Source organism: Phascolarctos cinereus, unplaced genomic scaffold (genome assembly GCF_003287225.1).
Source record: "Phascolarctos cinereus isolate Bilbo 61053 unplaced genomic scaffold, phaCin_HiC Scaffold_5;HRSCAF=322, whole genome shotgun sequence".
NCBI lineage: Eukaryota > Metazoa > Chordata > Mammalia > Diprotodontia > Phascolarctidae > Phascolarctos > Phascolarctos cinereus.
Window position 1 is genome coordinate 251,423,758 of NW_027555958.1, and position 19,819 is coordinate 251,443,576.

At 51.0% G+C, this 19,819-nt stretch overlaps 1 protein-coding gene across 1 annotated transcript in view; it reads left to right on the top strand.

Annotated features, from left to right (window-relative positions):
- The first annotated feature begins 6,919 nt into the window (after positions 1 to 6,919).
- LOC144457675 (uncharacterized) overlaps positions 6,920 to 19,819 on the top strand; it is a 13,711-nt gene continuing 811 nt past the window's right edge. The window contains exons 1-5 of the mRNA XM_078155694.1: positions 6,920 to 7,693; positions 8,993 to 9,052; positions 14,350 to 14,400; positions 16,615 to 16,892; positions 18,377 to 18,540. Of these exons, the coding sequence (XP_078011820.1) occupies positions 6,920 to 7,693; positions 8,993 to 9,052; positions 14,350 to 14,400; positions 16,615 to 16,892; positions 18,377 to 18,540 (1,327 nt within the window). The remainder of the gene's footprint in view (positions 7,694 to 8,992; positions 9,053 to 14,349; positions 14,401 to 16,614; positions 16,893 to 18,376; positions 18,541 to 19,819) is intronic.

A 19,819-nucleotide genomic window follows, 5' to 3' on the forward strand; every position in this document is an offset into this window, starting at 1 on the left:
GCACTCCAGGGGTCTCTCAGCCAGGGACACAGTAGGAGCAGAAAAGATCTGGGGAAGAGAACAAAGAAAAAGGCACTTACTTGTTATCCCAGTGGCCAGGAGAGGATCAGCAGAGTCCAATTAATATTTGGACTCCTGGGTTTTGGCACCATGTTATGTTGAGATTTAGAGTTGGGAGAGCTGGTTCAAGGGTGAAAGAATTCACTTAGACCTTCTCTGTAACCATTGGGACCTTTATTGATGCAAAAGCAGCGAGCTAGTTCTGGAAGGAGGACTAGCAACTTAAAGAGGGACTGAGACAGTTTTATAAGGACAGGATGATGAAGATGATTGCTTACAAGATAATTTTAGAAGTTTTATGGGGGGCAAAAGGATCTTATTGAAGAGGTCTAGAAATTTGTGGGGTGCTGCTGGGAACCCCTGAGATCGCGATACTAGGCCCTGTCTAAAAGAATTCAACACAAATCTTTCAGCCAGAGGAAAAGTTTATTAGTGATAAATCATATAGGCCAGGTGACGCCTGTAAGGACCAGTGGGCATGAGATTCTCAGCATCTGAATGGGGGCCAGGGTAGATCTTATATACTAAAGTGACTTTGGGTGACCAGCGGAGGGGGGGGGAAGGGTATGGGTGAGAATTCTGATAGGAAGGTCTGAGAGATTGAATAGACAATGGGAATAGATAATGAGATCAAAAAGGTGGGGCTAGGGCTTTCAAAGGGAAATAAGGGAAGTTGACAAGGGGAGTCCATAAGGAACCTAAAATGGGAGCCAGATTCTTTTTTAGGGGAGGGGCAAAGGCGCATCTGAATAAGATTAAAAGATAGGGCTAAGGCTTTCAAAGGGAGATGAGGGGCTGGGGACTGTAGACAAATGGGAGTCAGATTCCCTTTGGGGCAAGAGGCTAAGATCTCGGTTTGGGCCACACCCCATCATTATGACATAGGATAAGGGAGTTAAAGGGAATTCTTATGGCAGGTTAAAGATTGGGGGGGGGGAGTCTAAGGCTAAGGGAAACAAAAGCAATTCTTTTGGTACTGGTTCAAGATAAGGGGGAAAGGACTTTAGGATGCCTTTCAAGTTACAAAATAAACTGGGGTTTCACAAAGTACTGGAAAAGCAACGTTAATATTATCTTAAACCTTAGGGCACTGTATGTCTTCCACTTCATTAAGATCCCAAAATATTGAGAGCAAAAGACGCAGGTCCTGTCAGAATTAATTCAACCCAAGTCTTCTTTCAGGCAAAGACAAGGCTTATTAAAGATCCTCCATATTGTCCAGCCTCTTAAGGAATCTAAACATTTGTGACTCTGGTAATGATAAACAGATTTGAACAATTATCAGCCATTAGCTGGACTCTTAAGGAATCTGAACATTTGTATCTCTAATGCAAGCAGACAACATTTTAAAGAATCTGAGCCCTAGGCTACAGTCCTAAAGAATCTCAGCATTTTAATGGAGACAAGATGGACCTTACACATAGAAAGACTGTGGGTGGGGGATCTAGGAGTGGCCAAGTAGTTTATGGCAATTTGGAGGATCTGGATGAGAGTGGGCAGCAAACTGAGGTGACTGGAGGAGAGGTCTAGGAAGGATCTTGATAGGAATGACTGGGAGGTCAAGAATGGGGTCTAGATAGCTAGAGGGTATGAAGTAGCCAGGCAGGCCTTTGGAAGGTAATAGACAATGGAGGGTTGGGCTAGGTTAAAGGTAAAGGAGAATTGGGAGGTTGGCCTTAGGCAATAATGAATGGCCAGTTGATAGGATTATAGCCTCAGGCAAACTAGAGACTTCCTAGATCAAGTAAGAATTCCAGGAGAGTTCCTGGTAGGGCTTATTAGGGCCTGCTGACAAATGGTACACAAATTCTTTTTGGGGTGAGAGGCAAAGGTGTTGGCTTGTGCCCATACCCCATCATTCCCACTGCTACATACTAGCATAGGTCTTCCTTATCATGTAGTCAGGCTACTATAGGAACCTTCTAACAGATCTTACTCCTCTACTCTCTCCCACTTTGATCTTTCTGATACTGACGCAGTTTAGGGGTTCAGGGGTGCTGGGACCCCAATATCACAACACATGGGTCCTGTCTAAAAGAATTCGCCCCAACCTTCTTTCAGCCAAAGACAAAGTTTATTAGAACTTCCGTCATATTGGGCAGGCTCTTAGGAGGTTTTGTAATCACAAAACCTCCAGAATCTGCCAAGACATTTTTAGCTGTTCTAACTTTCCCTGTAACCTCCACAAAGGAGGATTCAAAGGTACAGAGGGAAGGGAGTAAGTAAGTCTCAGGGAACCAAAAAGCAACTGCAGTTTTTGCCCAATTCTCTAGTGCCTAGAGAACTGACAGAATTGGGCATACATTTCCAGGTAGGGCATCAGTCCTTGTCCTCTAGGCTATGGAAGCTGTACCCAGGTCCCTGGCTTCGAACCGGCCCAGTGGACCGAGAGCCTGAGAGTGTCAGGCTGAGTGCGAGACAGCCTCGTAATTCTCTGCCAGAAAAGCACCTCCAAGCCTTGGTCCTTGGAAAGCAACCCCCCAACTGCACAGCAAGAATGGAGGGGTGGGGGGAGGCTCACATACCTTCCAGTTTTGGCTGGAGAAGGACTTGGTGTTAGGCAGTTTCCTCGTATGGGCCGCCAAAATGATGCGGTTTAGGGGTTCACATGTCCTGGGACCCCAAAGTCAAAACACATGGGTTTTGTCCAAAAGAATTAAATCCAAGCCTTTCAGCCAAAGACTAGGTTTATTAGAACATCCATCATATTGGGCAGACTCTTAAGAACTCTGTACATTAGTAAACTATTGGCAAGATTATAAGAATCTGAGCCGCTTAATGGAGACAAGATGGACCTTATATACAGAAAGCCTGTGGGAGGGATCTAGGAATGGCCAAGTAGTCTATGAGGTAAGGGAGCCTAGATGGGACCAAGGGTGGGAAGTGGCCTGGGACCATAGGGAGGCAAGACAATGGAGGGGAGATTGGGTGTAGCCACAATGAAAGGCCAGTTGAAGGGATTATAGCCTTCAGGCAGAACCTCCAGAAATTTGGCCTGGTGGAAAATTCCAGGGATTTTCCTTTCCCAAGGCCCAGATCTCAATCCCATCAATACCACTGCCCAATTAACTTTCCTTATGCATAAATTTGGTCACTGCTCCTCTGCTCAAAGTCCCTCAGTGGCTCCCTATTGCACAACAAATAAACCACAACCTCCTTTTCCTGGTATTTGTTGCCCTTCATACTTCCACCTTCTGATCTCATTTCACACCACTCCCCTACGACTTTACATTCTAGCTAAAATGGACTGTCCTCTGAACACACCCCATGCATTCCACCAGTTATATGAAATCTTTGTTCAGGCCTCTCCCTGATTAATAAGGCAAACTCAGAAAGAGTAAGTTAAAAGTATTTTATTCAACACAGCAAGGGAGTAAGCATCAGGCAGACTGGCCTCCCTTCTTTTTAGAGACAGGCATAAGCAACTTCCACAGAAGGACAGAGGTATTTTGATTGCAGCACATAATCATGAGATGGGATTAGTGTCCCCACTCTTCTTCCTAACAAAGGGAAGACCCAGACAACTGGGCTGGACAATAGGTAGGTTAGAAAGTGGATCTGATAACTCTCCAAATATTCTCACTGCTACAGCTCAGAGGAGGGTTTAGATTAAATCTTTGTTTCTCCAGGGGACAAAAATTATGATAAAGAGAAGTTAGGAGGGAACAGACTTCAGTTTGCTGTAGAGGAATTTGCATTTTTGGATCTTAGATCCAGCTCCAGTGTTCTCTATAAGAGAATGACTAGGGTAGGAATGAGAGGTGGGAAGGTGGGAGGAGGGCTTGGCACCATAGTGGGTATAGCTGCACAGCAGCTCCAGTACCAGGGCCATCAGGCAAAAGGCCTACCTTCAAGTCTTGGCTATACAGCTAACTGAGAGCAATTACCAGCTGTGAGGCCTTGATTCCATACTCCTTCTGTTGTAACCTGCTGTTGTTTGTGCTTCATTCTCAAAGACGACCAATGACATCAGGAAGGTGTGATGTCTTGACATGCAAGTGAATTGGATTTAAGTGAGACAGGGCTGTGCAAAGTCACTAGTCGACTCTTTCCTCTGGAGCCATCTGAGTCCAGTGGCAAGACATAGATCAGGACAACTGGAGATGGCCCCAGGTGAAGGGGAGACCTTGGCCTTTTTAAGTTAACACTCTTTCCCAGGTCTCAGTTTGTCTGAGGGAATACCCATTCAGTGATTAAGGCTAAGTAAGAAATGAGGCTAAAAATGACTCTTTTACCTACTCAGAAAAAAACCCAACCAATCTGGGAGGGAAGACCCTCAGGGTTTCTGACCCAAACAGAAACAATTGCTATTTACATTCACTGGGTGCCATCAAACCCAAACAATGACCAACAGGCTGGGACTCATTACTGGCCAATCAGTGAAAGCCAGACTGATTTGAGTTTAAGCCCCAGTAGAGTAGCCCATTGGAATTCAAATGGCCTTTCTCAAAGCCTGGTTTAAACAGGGCTCTATTTAAAGACATTTATATTCCTTTCTGTATAGGTGCGCACCCACAGGTAAGTGTATGCTTCCCTATGTGGAGGGAGGAAGGGAAATAAGGAAATATAAGGGAAGGGAGGGAGGGAGGAAGGGATGAGGGAAGATAGGAGGGAAGAGAAAAAGGAAGGAAGGAAGAAGCCTAGACACCTGATAATGGCGGCTGTCCAAGTTCTTTAAGGGCTCAGGCAGCCCAATGTGCTTCCCTGCTTCCTTAATGAATAAAAGGCCCATACTGGAGGGGAAGTTGAAGTATATAGCTTCATTATGACCCCTCAGGGGAATCCCTACATGGCTGTTTGGTTTATTTGCTGATTCTCAAGGAGGAGCCAGGTAGGGTTGTGTTAATCACCTGTGGTTTAACTCAATTCTTACATAAAAATAGACCTTGTTCTATTTGAGGGTCAACCCAGTATTTAACGCATTTATGCAAAAAGTTGAATTTATGATCCTAAAATAACCTGATCTTGTGATTCATTTTCTTTCTTTTGAAAATTAGAATTTTAGCAAAATGATTTCTCAAATGCCCTTCAACTCTAACATCTTATACATCTGAGGTATGAAACACCAAAGGAAAAAATATAGGCAACTAGGGAATATATATATTGGAGTAAAACTAGCCGGGAAAAACTAAGTATAGGAAGAAGAAAAATAAAAGGAGGTGAAGGAAAAAAGGCACCAAGGATGACAGATGCATGAATTTATCCAGATTTTCTTGGTTCCACAGAGAACAGACCCACAGAGGACAGTACTGCAGAAACTGGAAATGAGAAGACTGGGGCCAGAGAGGATTTCAGTACTACCCAAGAAACAACATTACCTATTGCTGCCAAAGAGAACATAAAAAAAGAAACAGATTCCACCACCACCACCACCACAACCAATACCACCAGTGTTCCAGGCACAACCACAGCAGCCCCATTAATCCTTAGGATATCAGAAATACACAAATCTTCCCCTGGTTCTACCTCCACCAGCCCCACAGATCGGAGTACAAGCAACTCTGACACCACAACATCTCTGATGACCGAGGTTCTCAACTGCACCCCAGGCATAACACCAGGTCCTACTACGTTCCCAGGCACCACAGCAACAACCACAACTTCTCCTTCCTCCACCTCCACCAGTCCTGGAGATCAGAGAAACACTCAGTCTGAAAGTACTACGACTGTGACAACCCAGGCTGTCACCAATACCCAGGGGAACAACAGCAGCTGCCTCTACTTTCCAAGGGATCTCAGCAATAGCCACAAATTCCGCTGGCTCCACCTGCACCAGCCCGACACATCAGAGTACAACCAACTTTGACAGCACAATGTCTCTCATTACCCAGGTTAGAACCTCCACCCAAGGGACAACAGCACATCCTACTACTTTCCCAGGGACCTCAACAACAGCCACAAATTCTCCTAGCTCTACCTCCAACAGTCCTGGAAATCAGAGTACCACTCAGTCTGAAAGTACTATGACTGTGACAACACAAACTGTTACCACTACACAAGGGACAACAGCACCTGACACTAGTTTCTCAGGGGCCTCAGAGAGAGTCACATCTTCCGCAGTGTCCACTTCAACCAGGCCCACAAATCAGATTACCACCCAGTCTGATACTACTCTGACTGTGACAACCCAGGGTATCACCACTACTGCAGGACAACAGCAGCTGCCTCTACTTTTCCAGGAAGATCAGCAACAGCCACAACTTCGCCTGGTTCCACCTCCAACACTCCACAGACCAGAGTACAAGCAAGTCTGACAGCACAACGACTCTAATAACTCAGGCTATCAGCTCCACCCCAGAGACAAGAGCAGCTAATACTACTTTCACAGAGACCTCAGCAACAGTCACAACTTCCCCTAGTTCCACCTCCATCAGCCACAGATCGCAGTACCACTCATTCTCAAAGTATTACGACTCTGACAACACAGGCTCTCACCAATACCCAGGGGACAACAGCAGCTGACTCTATTTTCCCAAGGACCTCAGCGACAGTGACACCTTCCCCTGCCTCCACTTCAACCAGCCCCACAGACCAGAGTACCACCCAGTCTGATACTTCTATAACTGCGACAACCAAGGCTGTCACCGCTGCAGAAGGGACAACAGAAGCTGCCTCTACTTTCCCAGGGACCTCAGCAATAGCCACAACGTTTTCTAGTTCCACCTCCACCAGCCCGACAGACCAGAGTACCACCCAGTATCACAGTACTATGACTATGACAACCCAGGCTGTCACCACTACCCAAGGGACAACAGCACCTGCCTCTACTTTCCCAGGGATCTCAGCAACAGCTACAACTTCCCCTGGTTCCACCTCCATCACCCCCACAGATCAGAATACAAGCAAGTCTGACAGCCCAATGACTCTGATGACCGAGGCTGTCACCTCCACCCCGGGGACAACAGCAGCTCCTACTACTTTCCCAGGGACCTCAGAAACAGCCACAACTTCCCCTACTTCCACCTCCATCAGCCCCACAGATCACAGTACCACTCATTCTCAAAGTATTACGACGGTGACAACCCAGGCTGTCACCAATACCCAAGGGACAACAGCAGCTACCTCTACCTTCTCAGGGACTTCAGCAACAGCCACAACTCCCCCTAGCTCCACCTCCACCACTCCTGGAGGTCAGAGTACCACCCAGTCTGAAAGTACTACGACTGTGACAACCCAGGCTGTCACCGCTACCGAAGGGACAACAGAAGTTGACTCTATTTTCCCAGGGACCTCAGCGACAGTCACACCTTCTTCCCCTGCCTCCACTTTGACCAGCCCCACAGATCAGAGTACCACCCAGTCTGATACTACTATAACTGTGACAACCCAGGCTGTCACCGCTACCAAAGGGACAACAGAAGCTGCCTCTACTTTCCCAGGGACCTCAGAAATAGCCACAACTTTTCCTACTTCGACCTCCACCAGCCCGACAGACCAGAGTACCAGCCAGTATCAGAGTACTATGACTATGACAACCCAGGCTATCATCGCTACCCAAGGGACAACAGCAGCTGCCTCTACGTTCTCAGGGACCTCAGAAACAGCCCCAACTTCCCCTAGCTACACCTCTACCAGCCGCACATACTACAGTACCACCCAGTCTCAGAATGCTATGACTCTGACAACCCAGGCTGTCACTGCTACGAAAGAGACAACAGCAGCTGCCTCTACTTTCCCAGGGACCTCAAACAGCCACAACTTCCCCTGGTTCCACCTCACACTCCCACAGATCACAGTACATCGAAGACTGACAGCACAACGACTCTGATGACCGAGGCTGTCACCTCCACCCCGGGGACAACAGCAGCTCCTACTACTTTCCCAGGGACCTCAGCAACAGCCACAACTTCCCCTACCCACACCTCCACCAGTCCTGGAGGTCAGACTACCACCCAGTCTGAAAGTACTACGACTGTGACAACCCTGGGTGTCACCCCACCAAAGGGACAACAGCAGCTGCCTCCACTTTCCAAGCGACCTCAGCAACAGCCACAACTTCCCCCGGTTCCACCGCCACCAGCCCCACTGATCAGAGTACAACCAACTCTGACAGCACAACGACTCTGATGACCGAGGCTGTCACCTCCACCCAGGGACAACAGAAGCTGCTACTACTTTCCCAGGGACCTCCTCAACAGCCACAAGTTCTGCAGGTTCCACCTCCACCAGCCCCACACATCAGAGTACTACTCATTCTGATACTACTATAACTATGACAACCCAGGCTATCACCACTACTGCAGGGACAACAGCAGCTGCCTCTGCTTTCCCAGGAACATCAGCAACAGCCACAACTTACCCTGGTTCCACCTCCACCACTCCCACAGATCAGAGTACAAGCAACTCTGACACCACAACGACTCTGATGACCGAGGCTGTCACCTCCACCCCGGGGACAACAGTCCTACTACTTTCCCAGGGACCTCAGCAACAGCCACAACTTCCCCTACTTCCACCTCCATCAGCCCCACAGATCGCAGTACCACTCACTCTCAAAGTATTACGACTCTGACAACCCAGGCTGTCACCAATACCCAGGGGACAACAGCAGCTGACTCTATTTTACCAGGGACCTCAGCGACAGTGACACCGTCCCCTGCCTCCACTTCAACCAGCCACACAGATCACAGTACCACTCAGGCTGAAAGTACTATGACTGTCAAACCAGGCTGTCACCGCTACAGAAGGGACCACAGCAGCTGCCTCTACTTTCCCAGGCACTGCAGCAACAGCCACAACTTCCCCCAGCTCCACCTCCACCACGTCCTGGAGGTCAGACTACCACCCAGTCTGAAAGTACTACGACTGTGAAGATCCAGGCTGTCACCGCTACAAAGAGACAACAGCAGCTGACACTACTTTCCCAGGGGCCTCAGAAACACTCACAGCTTCCCCTGACTCCACTTCAACCAGCCCCACAGATCAGAGTACCACCCAGTCTGATACTATCATGACTGTGACAACCCTGGGTGTCACCCCTACCAAAGGGACAACACCAGCTGCCTCCACTTTCCAAGGGACCTCAGCAACAGCCACAACTTCCCCCGGTTCCACCTCCACCAGCCCCACTGATCAGAGTACAACCAACTCTGACAGCACAACGACTCTGATGACCGAGGCTGAAACCTCCACCCCGGGGACAACAGCAGCTCCTACTACTTTCCCACGGACCTCACCAATAGCCACAACTTCCCCTGGCTCCACCATACCAGCCACCAGAAACCAGACTACCACCCAGTCTGAGAGTACTATGACTCTGACAACACAGGCTGTCACTAATACCCAGAGGACAGCAGCACATCCTACTACTTTCCCAGGGACCTCCTCAACAGCCGCAAGTTCCACAGGTTCCACCTCCACCAGTCTCACAGATCAGAGTAACACTCAATCTGAAAGTACTACGACTGTGACAACACAGGCTATCAGCGCTACCCAAGGACAACAGCACCTGACACTACTTTCTCAGGGGCCTCAGACAGAGTCACAGCTTCCGCTGTCTCCACTTCAACCAGCCCACAAATCAGAGTACCACCCAGTCTGATACTACTCTGACTGTGACAACCCAGTCTGTCACCACTACTGCAGGGACAACAGCAGCTGCCTCTACTGTCCCAGGCACCTCGGCAAGAGACACAACTTCCCTGTTCCTACCTCACCAGCCCCACATACCAGAGTACCACCAAGTCTGACGGCACAACTTCTCTGATAACCCAGGCAATCATCTCCACCACAGGGACAATAGCAGCTGCTACTACTTTACCAGGCATCTCAGCAACAGCCCCATCTACCCTTGCCTACACCTTAACCAGCCCCACAACTCAGACTACCTCCCACTTTCACAGTACTACAACTCTGACAACCCAGGCTCTTGCTAATACCCAAGGGACAACAGCAGCTGCTACTACTACTTCCCAGGGACCTCATCAAAAAGCCACAACTTCCCTAGTCCACCATCTACCAGCCCCAAAGATGAGAGTACCACTCAGTTTGAAAGTACTATGACTGTCAGAACCAGGCCTGTCCACCGCTAAGAAGGGACACAGCAGCTGCCTCTACTTTCCCAGCACTGCAGCAACAGCCACAACTTCCCTAGCTCCACCTCCACCAGTCGGAGTCAGACTACCACCCAGTCTGAAAGTACTACGACTGTGAAACCAGGCTGTCACCTACCAAAGAGACAACAGCAGCTGCCTACTTTCCAGGGCCTCAGCAACAGCCACAGCTTCCCCTGACTCCACTCACCAGCCCACAGATCAGAGTACCACCAGTCTGATAAACTATCATGACTGTGACAACCCTGGGTGTCACCCCTACCAAAGGGACAACACCAGCTGCCTCCACTTTCCAAGCGACCTCAGCAACAGCCACAACTTCCCCGGTTCCACCGCCACCAGCCCCACTGATCAGAGTACAACCAACTCTGACAGCACAACGACTCTGATGACCGAGGCTGTCACCTCCACCCCAGGGACAACAGAAGCTGCTACTACTTTCCCAGGACCTCCTCAACAGCCACAAGTTCTGCAGGTTCCACCTCCACCAGCCCACACATCAGAGTACTACTCATTCTGATACTACTATAACTATGACAACCCAGGCTATCACCACTACTGCAGGGACAACAGCAGCTGCCTCTGCTTTCCCAGGAACATCAGCAACAGCCACAACTTACCCTGGTTCCACCTCACCATCCCACAGATCAGAGTACAAGCAACTCTGACACCACAACGACTCTGATGACCGAGGCTGTCACCTCCACCCCGGGGACAACAGCAGCTCCTACTACTTTCCCAGGGACCTCAGCAACAGCCACAACTTCCCCTACTTCCACCTCCATCAGCCCCACAGATCGCAGTACCACTCACTCTCAAAGTATTACGACTCTGACAACCCAGGCTGTCACCAATACCCAGGGGACAACAGCAGCTGACTCTATTTTACCAGGGACCTCAGCGACAGTGACACCGTCCCCTGCCTCCACTTCAACCAGCCACACAGATCACAGTACCACTCAGGCTGAAAGTACTATGACTGTGACAACCAAGGCTGTCACCGCTACAGAAGGGACCACAGCAGCTGCCTCTACTTTCCCAGGCACTGCAGCAACAGCCACAACTTCCCCCAGCTCCACCTCCACCAGTCCTGGAGGTCAGACTACCACCCAGTCTGAAAGTACTACGACTGTGAAGATCCAGGCTGTCACCGCTACCAAAGAGACAACAGCAGCTGACACTACTTTCCCAGGGGCCTCAGAAACAGTCACAGCTTCCCCTGACTCCACTTCAACCAGCCCCACAGATCAGAGTACCACCCAGTCTGATACTATCATGACTGTGACAACCCTGGGTGTCACCCCTACCAAAGGGACAACACCAGCTGCCTCCACTTTCCAAGGGACCTCAGCAACAGCCACAACTTCCCCGGTTCCACCTCCACCAGCCCCACTGATCAGAGTACAACCAACTCTGACAGCACAACGACTCTGATGACCGAGGCTGAAACCTCCACCCCGGGGACAACAGCAGCTCCTACTACTTTCCCACGGACCTCACCAATAGCCACAACTTCCCCTGGCTCCACCTCTACCAGCACCAGAAACCAGACTACCACCCAGTCTGAGAGTACTATGACTCTGACAACACAGGCTGTCACTAATACCCAGAGGACAGCAGCACATCCTACTACTTTCCAGGGACCTCCTCAACAGCCGCAAGTTCCACAGGTTCCACCTCCACCAGTCTCACAGATCAGAGTAACACTCAATCTGAAAGTACTACGACTGTGACAACACAGGCTATCAGCGCTACCCAAGGGACAACAGCACCTGACACTACTTTCTCAGGGGCCTCAGACAGAGTCACAGCTTCCGCTGTCTCCACTTCAACCAGCCCCACAAATCAGAGTACCACCCAGTCTGATACTACTCTGACTGTGACAACCCAGTCTGTCACCACTACTGCAGGGACAACAGCAGCTGCCTCTACTGTCCCAGGCACCTCGCAAGAGACACAACTTTCCCTGGTTCTACCTCCACCAGCCCCACATACCAGAGTACCACCAAGTCTGACGGCACAACTTCTCTGATAACCCAGGCAATCATCTCCACCACAGGGACAATAGCAGCTGCTACTACTTTACCAGGCATCTCAGCAACAGCCCCATCTACCCTTGCCTACACCTTAACCAGCCCCACAACTCAGACTACCTCCCACTTTCACAGTACTACAACTCTGACAACCCAGGCTCTTGCTAATACCCAAGGGACAACAGCAGCTGCTACTACTACTTTCCCAGGGACCTCATCAAAAGCCACAACTTCCCCTAGTCACACCTCTACCAGCCCCAAAGATGAGAGTACCACTCAGTTTGAAAGTACTATCACTGTCAGAACCCAGGCTGTCACCGCTACAGAAGGGACCACAGCAGCTGCCTCTACTTTCCCAGGCACTGCAGCAACAGCCACAACTTCCCCTAGCTCCACCTCCACCAGTCCTGGAGGTCAGACTACCACCCAGTCTGAAAGTACTACGACTGTGAAGATCCAGGCTGTCACCGCTACCAAAGAGACAACAGCAGCTGACACTACTTTCCCAGGGGCCTCAGAAACAGTCACAGCTTCCCCTGACTCCACTTCAACCAGCCCCACAGATCAGAGTACCACCCAGTCTGATACTATCATGACTGTGACAACCCTGGGTGTCACCCCTACCAAAGGGACAACACCAGCTGCCTCCACTTTCCAAGGGACCTCAGCAACAGCCACAACTTCCCCCGGTTCCACCTCCACCAGCCCCACTGATCAGAGTACAACCAACTCTGACAGCACAACGACTCTGATGACCGAGGCTGAAACCTCCACCCCGGGGACAACAGCAGCTCCTACTACTTTCCCACGGACCTCACCAATAGCCACAACTTCCCCTGGCTCCACCTCTACCAGCACCAGAAACCAGACTACCACCCAGTCTGAGAGTACTATGACTCTGACAACACAGGCTGTCACTAATACCCAGAGGACAGCAGCACATCCTACTACTTTCCCAGGGACCTCCTCAACAGCCGCAAGTTCCACAGGTTCCACCTCCACCAGTCTCACAGATCAGAGTAACACTCAATCTGAAAGTACTACGACTGTGACAACACAGGCTATCAGCGCTACCCAAGGGACAACAGCACCTGACACTACTTTCTCAGGGGCCTCAGACAGAGTCACAGCTTCCGCTGTCTCCACTTCAACCAGCCCCACAAATCAGAGTACCACCCAGTCTGATACTACTCTGACTGTGACAACCCAGTCTGTCACCACTACTGCAGGGACAACAGCAGCTGCCTCTACTGTCCCAGGCACCTCGGCAAGAGACACAACTTTCCCTGGTTCTACCTCCACCAGCCCCACATACCAGAGTACCACCAAGTCTGACGGCACAACTTCTCTGATAACCCAGGCAATCATCTCCACCACAGGGACAATAGCAGCTGCTACTACTTTACCAGGCATCTCAGCAACAGCCCCATCTACCCTTGCCTACACCTTAACCAGCCCCACAACTCAGACTACCTCCCACTTTCACAGTACTACAACTCTGACAACCCAGGCTCTTGCTAATACCCAAGGGACAACAGCAGCTGCTACTACTACTTTCCCAGGGACCTCATCAAAAGCCACAACTTCCCCTAGTCACACCTCTACCAGCCCAAAGATGAGAGTACCACTCAGTTTGAAAGTACTATCACTGTCAGAACCCAGGCTGTCACCGCTACAGAAGGGACCACAGCAGCTGCCTCTACTTTCCCAGGCACTGCAGCAACAGCCACAACTTCCCCTAGCTCCACCTCCACCAGTCCTGGAGGTCAGACTACCACCCAGTCTGAAAGTACTACGACTGTGACAACCCTGGGTGTCACCCCTACCAAAGGGACAACACCAGCTGCCTCCACTTTCCAAGCGACCTCAGCAACAGCCACAACTTCCCCCGGTTCCACCGCCACCAGCCCCACTGATCAGAGTACAACCAACTCTGACAGCACAACGACTCTGATGACCGAGGCTGTCACCTCCACCCCAGGGACAACAGAAGCTGCTACTACTTTCCCAGGGACCTCCTCAACAGCCACAAGTTCTGCAGGTTCCACCTCCACCAGCCCACACATCAGAGTACTACTCATTCTGATACTACTATAACTATGACAACCCAGGCTATCACCACTACTGCAGGGACAACAGCAGCTGCCTCTGCTTTCCCAGGAACATCAGCAACAGCCACAACTTACCCTGGTTCCACCTCCACCACTCCCACAGATCAGAGTACAAGCAACTCTGACACCACAACGACTCTGATGACCGAGGCTGTCACCTCCACCCCGGGGACAACAGCAGCTCCTACTACTTTCCCAGGGACCTCAGCAACAGCCACAACTTCCCCTACTTCCACCTCCATCAGCCCCACAGATCGCAGTACCACTCACTCTCAAAGTATTACGACTCTGACAACCCAGGCTGTCACCAATACCCAGGGGACAACAGCAGCTGACTCTATTTTACCAGGGACCTCAGCGACAGTGACACCGTCCCCTGCCTCCACTTCAACCAGCCACACAGATCACAGTACCACTCAGGCTGAAAGTACTATGACTGTGACAACCAAGGCTGTCACCGCTACAGAAGGGACCACAGCAGCTGCCTCTACTTTCCCAGGCACTGCAGCAACAGCCACAACTTCCCCCAGCTCCACCTCCACCAGTCCTGGAGGTCAGACTACCACCCAGTCTGAAAGTACTACGACTGTGAAGATCCAGGCTGTCACCGCTACCAAAGAGACAACAGCAGCTGACACTACTTTCCCAGGGGCCTCAGAAACAGTCACAGCTTCCCCTGACTCCACTTCAACCAGCCCCACAGATCAGAGTACCACCCAGTCTGATACTATCATGACTGTGACAACCCTGGGTGTCACCCCTACCAAAGGGACAACACAGCTGCCTCCACTTTCCAAGGGACCTCAGCAACAGCCACAACTTCCCCCGGTTCCACCTCCACCAGCCCCACTGATCAGAGTACAACCAACTCTGACAGCACAACGACTCTGATGACCGAGGCTGAAACCTCCACCCCGGGACAACAGCAGCTCCTACTACTTTCCCACGGACCTCACCAATAGCCACAACTTCCCCTGGCTCCACCTCTACCAGCACCAGAAACCAGACTACCACCCAGTCTGAGAGTACTATGACTCTGACAACACAGGCTGTCACTAATACCCAGAGGACAGCAGCACATCCTACTACTTTCCCAGGGACCTCCTCAACAGCCGCAAGTTCCACTGGTTCCACCTCCACCAGTCTCACAGATCAGAGTAACACTCAATCTGAAAGTACTACGACTGTGACAACACAGGCTATCAGCGCTACCCAAGGGACAACAGCACCTGACACTACTTTCTCAGGGGCCTCAGACAGAGTCACAGCTTCCGCTGTCTCCACTTCAACCAGCCCCACAAATCAGAGTACCACCCAGTCTGATACTACTCTGACTGTGACAACCCAGTCTGTCACCACTACTGCAGGACAACAGCAGCTGCCTCTACTGTCCCAGGCACCTCGGCAAGAGACACAACTTTCCCTGGTTCTACCTCCACCAGCCCCACATACCAGAGTACCACCAAGTCTGACGGCACAACTTCTCTGATAACCCAGGCAATCATCTCCACCACAGGGACAATAGCAGCTGCTACTACTTTACCAGGCATCTCAGCAACAGCCCCATCTACCCTTGCCTACACCTTAACCAGCCCCACAACTCAGACTACCTCCCACTTTCACAGTACTACAACTCTGACAACCCAGGCTCTTGCTAATACCCAAGGGACAACAGCAGCTGCTACTACTACTTTCCCAGGGACCTCATCAAAAGCCACAACTTCCCCTAGCACACCTCCACCAGCCCCAAAGATGAGAGTACCACTCAGTTTGAAAGTACTACGACTGTGAAACCCAGGCTGTCACCGCTACAAAGAGACCACAGCAGCTGCCTACTTTCCCAGGCCTCAGCAAACAGCACAACTTCCCCTGCTCCACTTCACCAGCCTCACAGATCAGACTACCACCCTGTCTGATACTACGATGACTGTGACAACCCTGGGTGTCACCCCTACCAAAGGGACAACAGCAGCTGCCTCCACTTTCCAAGCGACCTCAGCAACAGCCACAACTTCCCCCGGTTCCACCTCCACCAGCCCCACTCATAGAGTACAACCAACTCTGACAGCACAACGACTCTGATGACCGAGGCTGTCACCTCCACCCCAGGGACAACAGAAGCTCCTACTACTTTCCCAGGACCTCAACAACAGCCACAACTTCCCCTGGTCCACCTCTACCAGCACCAGAAACCAGACTACTATCATCTCAGAGTACTACTACTCTGACAACCCAGGCTGTCACTAATACCAGGGACAACAGCCGTGCATCTACTTCCCAGGGACCTCAACAACAGCACATATTCCCTTGCCTCCACCTCCACCAGCAGCACAGATCAGAGTACACCAACTCTGACAGCACAACTTCGCTGATAACCCAGGCTATCACTCCACCCCAGGGACAATAACATCTGCTATTCCTTTACCAGACACCTCAGCAACAGCCCCATCTTCTCTTGCCTACACCTCAACCAGCCCCACTGATCAGAGTACCACTCAGTCTGAGAGTACTACCACTGTGACAACCCAGGCTGTCACCAATACCCAGGGGACAACAGCAGATGCCTCTACTTTCCCAGGGATCTCAACAACAGACACAACTTCCCTGGTTCCACCTTCACCAGCCCACAGATCACAGTACACGAAGACTGACAGCACAACGTCTCTGATAACTCAGGCTATCACCTCCACACTAGGGACAACAGCAGCTCCTACTACTTTCCCACGGACCTCAGCAACAGCCACAAGTTCCGCAGGTTCCACCTCCACCAGTCTCACAGATCAGAGTAACACTCAATCTGAAAGTACTACGACTGTGACAACACAGGCTATCAGCGCTACCCAAGGGACAACAGCACCTGACACTACTTTCAGGGGCCTCAGACAGAGTCACAGCTTCCGCTGTCTCCACTTCAACCAGCCCCACAAATCAGAGTACCACCCAGTCTGATACTACTCTGACTGTGACAACCCAGTCTGTCACCACTACTGCAGGGACAACAGCAGCTGCCTCTACTGTCCCAGGCACCTCGGCAAGAGACACAACTTTCCCTGGTTCTACCTCCACCAGCCCCACATACCAGAGTACCACCAAGTCTGACGGCACAACTTCTCTGATAACCCAGGCAATCATCTCCACCACAGGGACAATAGCAGCTGCTACTACTTTACCAGGCATCTCAGCAACAGCCCCATCTACCCTTGCCTACACCTTAACCAGCCCCACAACTCAGACTACCTCCCACTTTCACAGTACTACAACTCTGACAACCCAGGCTCTTGCTAATACCCAAGGGACAACAGCAGCTGCTACTACTACTTTCCCAGGGACCTCATCAAAAGCCACAACTTCCCCTAGTCACACCTCTACCAGCCCCAAAGATGAGAGTACCACTCAGTTTGAAAGTACTATGACTGTCAGAACCCAGGCTGTCACCGCTACAGAAGGGACCACAGCAGCTGCCTCTACTTTCCCAGGCACTGCAGCAACAGCCACAACTTCCCCTAGCTCCACCTCCACCAGTCCTGGAGGTCAGACTACCACCCAGTCTGAAAGTACTACGACTGTGACAACCCTGGGTGTCACCCCTACCAAAGGGACAACACCAGCTGCCTCCACTTTCCAAGCGACCTCAGCAACAGCCACAACTTCCCCGGTTCCACCTCCACCAGCCCCACTCATAAGAGTACAACCAACTCTGACAGCACAACGACTCTGATGACCGAGGCTGTCACCTCCACCCCGGGGACAACAGCAGCTCCTACTACTTTCCCACGGACCTCACCAATAGCCACAACTTCCCCTGGCTCCACCTCTACCAGCACCAGAAACCAGACTACCACCCAGTCTGAGAGTACTACGACTCTGACAACCCAGGCTGTCACTAATACCCAGTGGACAACAGCCGTTGCATCTACATTCCCAGGGACCTCAACAACAGCAGCATATTCCCTTGCCTCCACCTCCACCAGCAGCACAGATCAGAGTACCACCAAGTCTGACAGCACAACTTCGCTGATAACCCAGGCTATCATCTCCACCCAGGGACAATAACATCTGCTATTCCTTTACCAGACACCTCAGCAACAGCCCCATCTTCTCTTGCCTACACCTCAACCAGCCCCACTGATCAGAGTACCACTCAGTCTGAGAGTACTACCACTGTGACAACCCAGGCCGTCACCAATACCCAGGGGACAACAGCAGATGCCTCTACTTTCCCAGGGATCTCAACAACAGACACAACTTCTCCTGGTTCCACCTTCACCAGCCCCACAGATCACAGTACAACGAAGACTGACAGCACAACGTCTCTGATAACTCAGGCTATCACCTCCACACTAGGGACAACAGCAGCTCCTACTACTTTCCAAGGGACCTCAGCAACAGCCACAAGTTCTGCAGGTTCCACCTCCACCAGCCCCACAGATCAGAGTACTACTCATTCTGATACTACTATAACTATGACAACCCAGGCTATCACCACTACTGCAGGGACAACAGCAGCTGCCTCTGCTTTCCCAGGAACATCAGCAACAGCCACAACTTCCCCTGGTTCCACCTCCACCACCCCCACAGATCAGAGTACAAGCAACCCTGACACCACAACGACTCTGATGACCGAGGCTGTCACCTCCACCCCGGGGACAACAGCAGCTCCTACTACTTTCCCAGGGACCTCAGCAACAGCCACAACTTCCCCTGGTTCCACCTCCACAAGCCCCACAGATCACAGTACATCGAAGACTGACAGCACAACGACTCTGATGACCGAGGCTGTCACCTCCACCCCGGGGACAACAGCAGCTCCTACTACTTTCCCAGGGACCTCAGCAATAGCCATAACTTCCCCTAGTTCCACCTCCATCAGCCCACAGATCGCAGTACCACCCAGTCTGAAAGTATTACGACTCTGACAACCCAGGCTATCACCAATACCCAGGGGACAACAGCAGCTGACTCTATTTTCCCAGGGACCTCACGGACAGTGACACCTTCCCCTGCCTCCACTTCAACCAGCCACACAGATCAGAGTACCACTCAGTCTGAGAGTACTATCACTGTGACAACCCAGGCTATCACCTCCACCCTAGGGACAACAGAAGCAGTCACGAGTTTCCCAGGAACCTCAGCAATAGCCACTGCATTTCCTGGATACACTCAGACCATCCCAACACCTCAGAGTAACTCTGAGCAGGACAGCACAACCCTTTGGACCACCCTGGCTCTCACTTCCTCCCACTGACAACAGCAACCACTGATTCACCTGGCCCAACAACTAAGGGTACCACCAGGCCAAGCAGCACCACTAGAGGGACCACACTGGCTGCCACCACAAAACCTCTCACCACTCTTTCTTTCACAACTGTTCCAGTCACCACACCATCAACTACCACACCATGTAAGTGCCTCTTTGGGACCCTTGACTTCTATGTTTCTATTTTCCCTCTGTCCTTTCTTTCATTAATGCCATCCTTCTGTCTACCTCTTTCTTTTTAGAGCTATAATTTCATTTGCAGAGCCACCTCCTCTCCCACCTTCATTTCCCTTCCAGCTCTCTCTC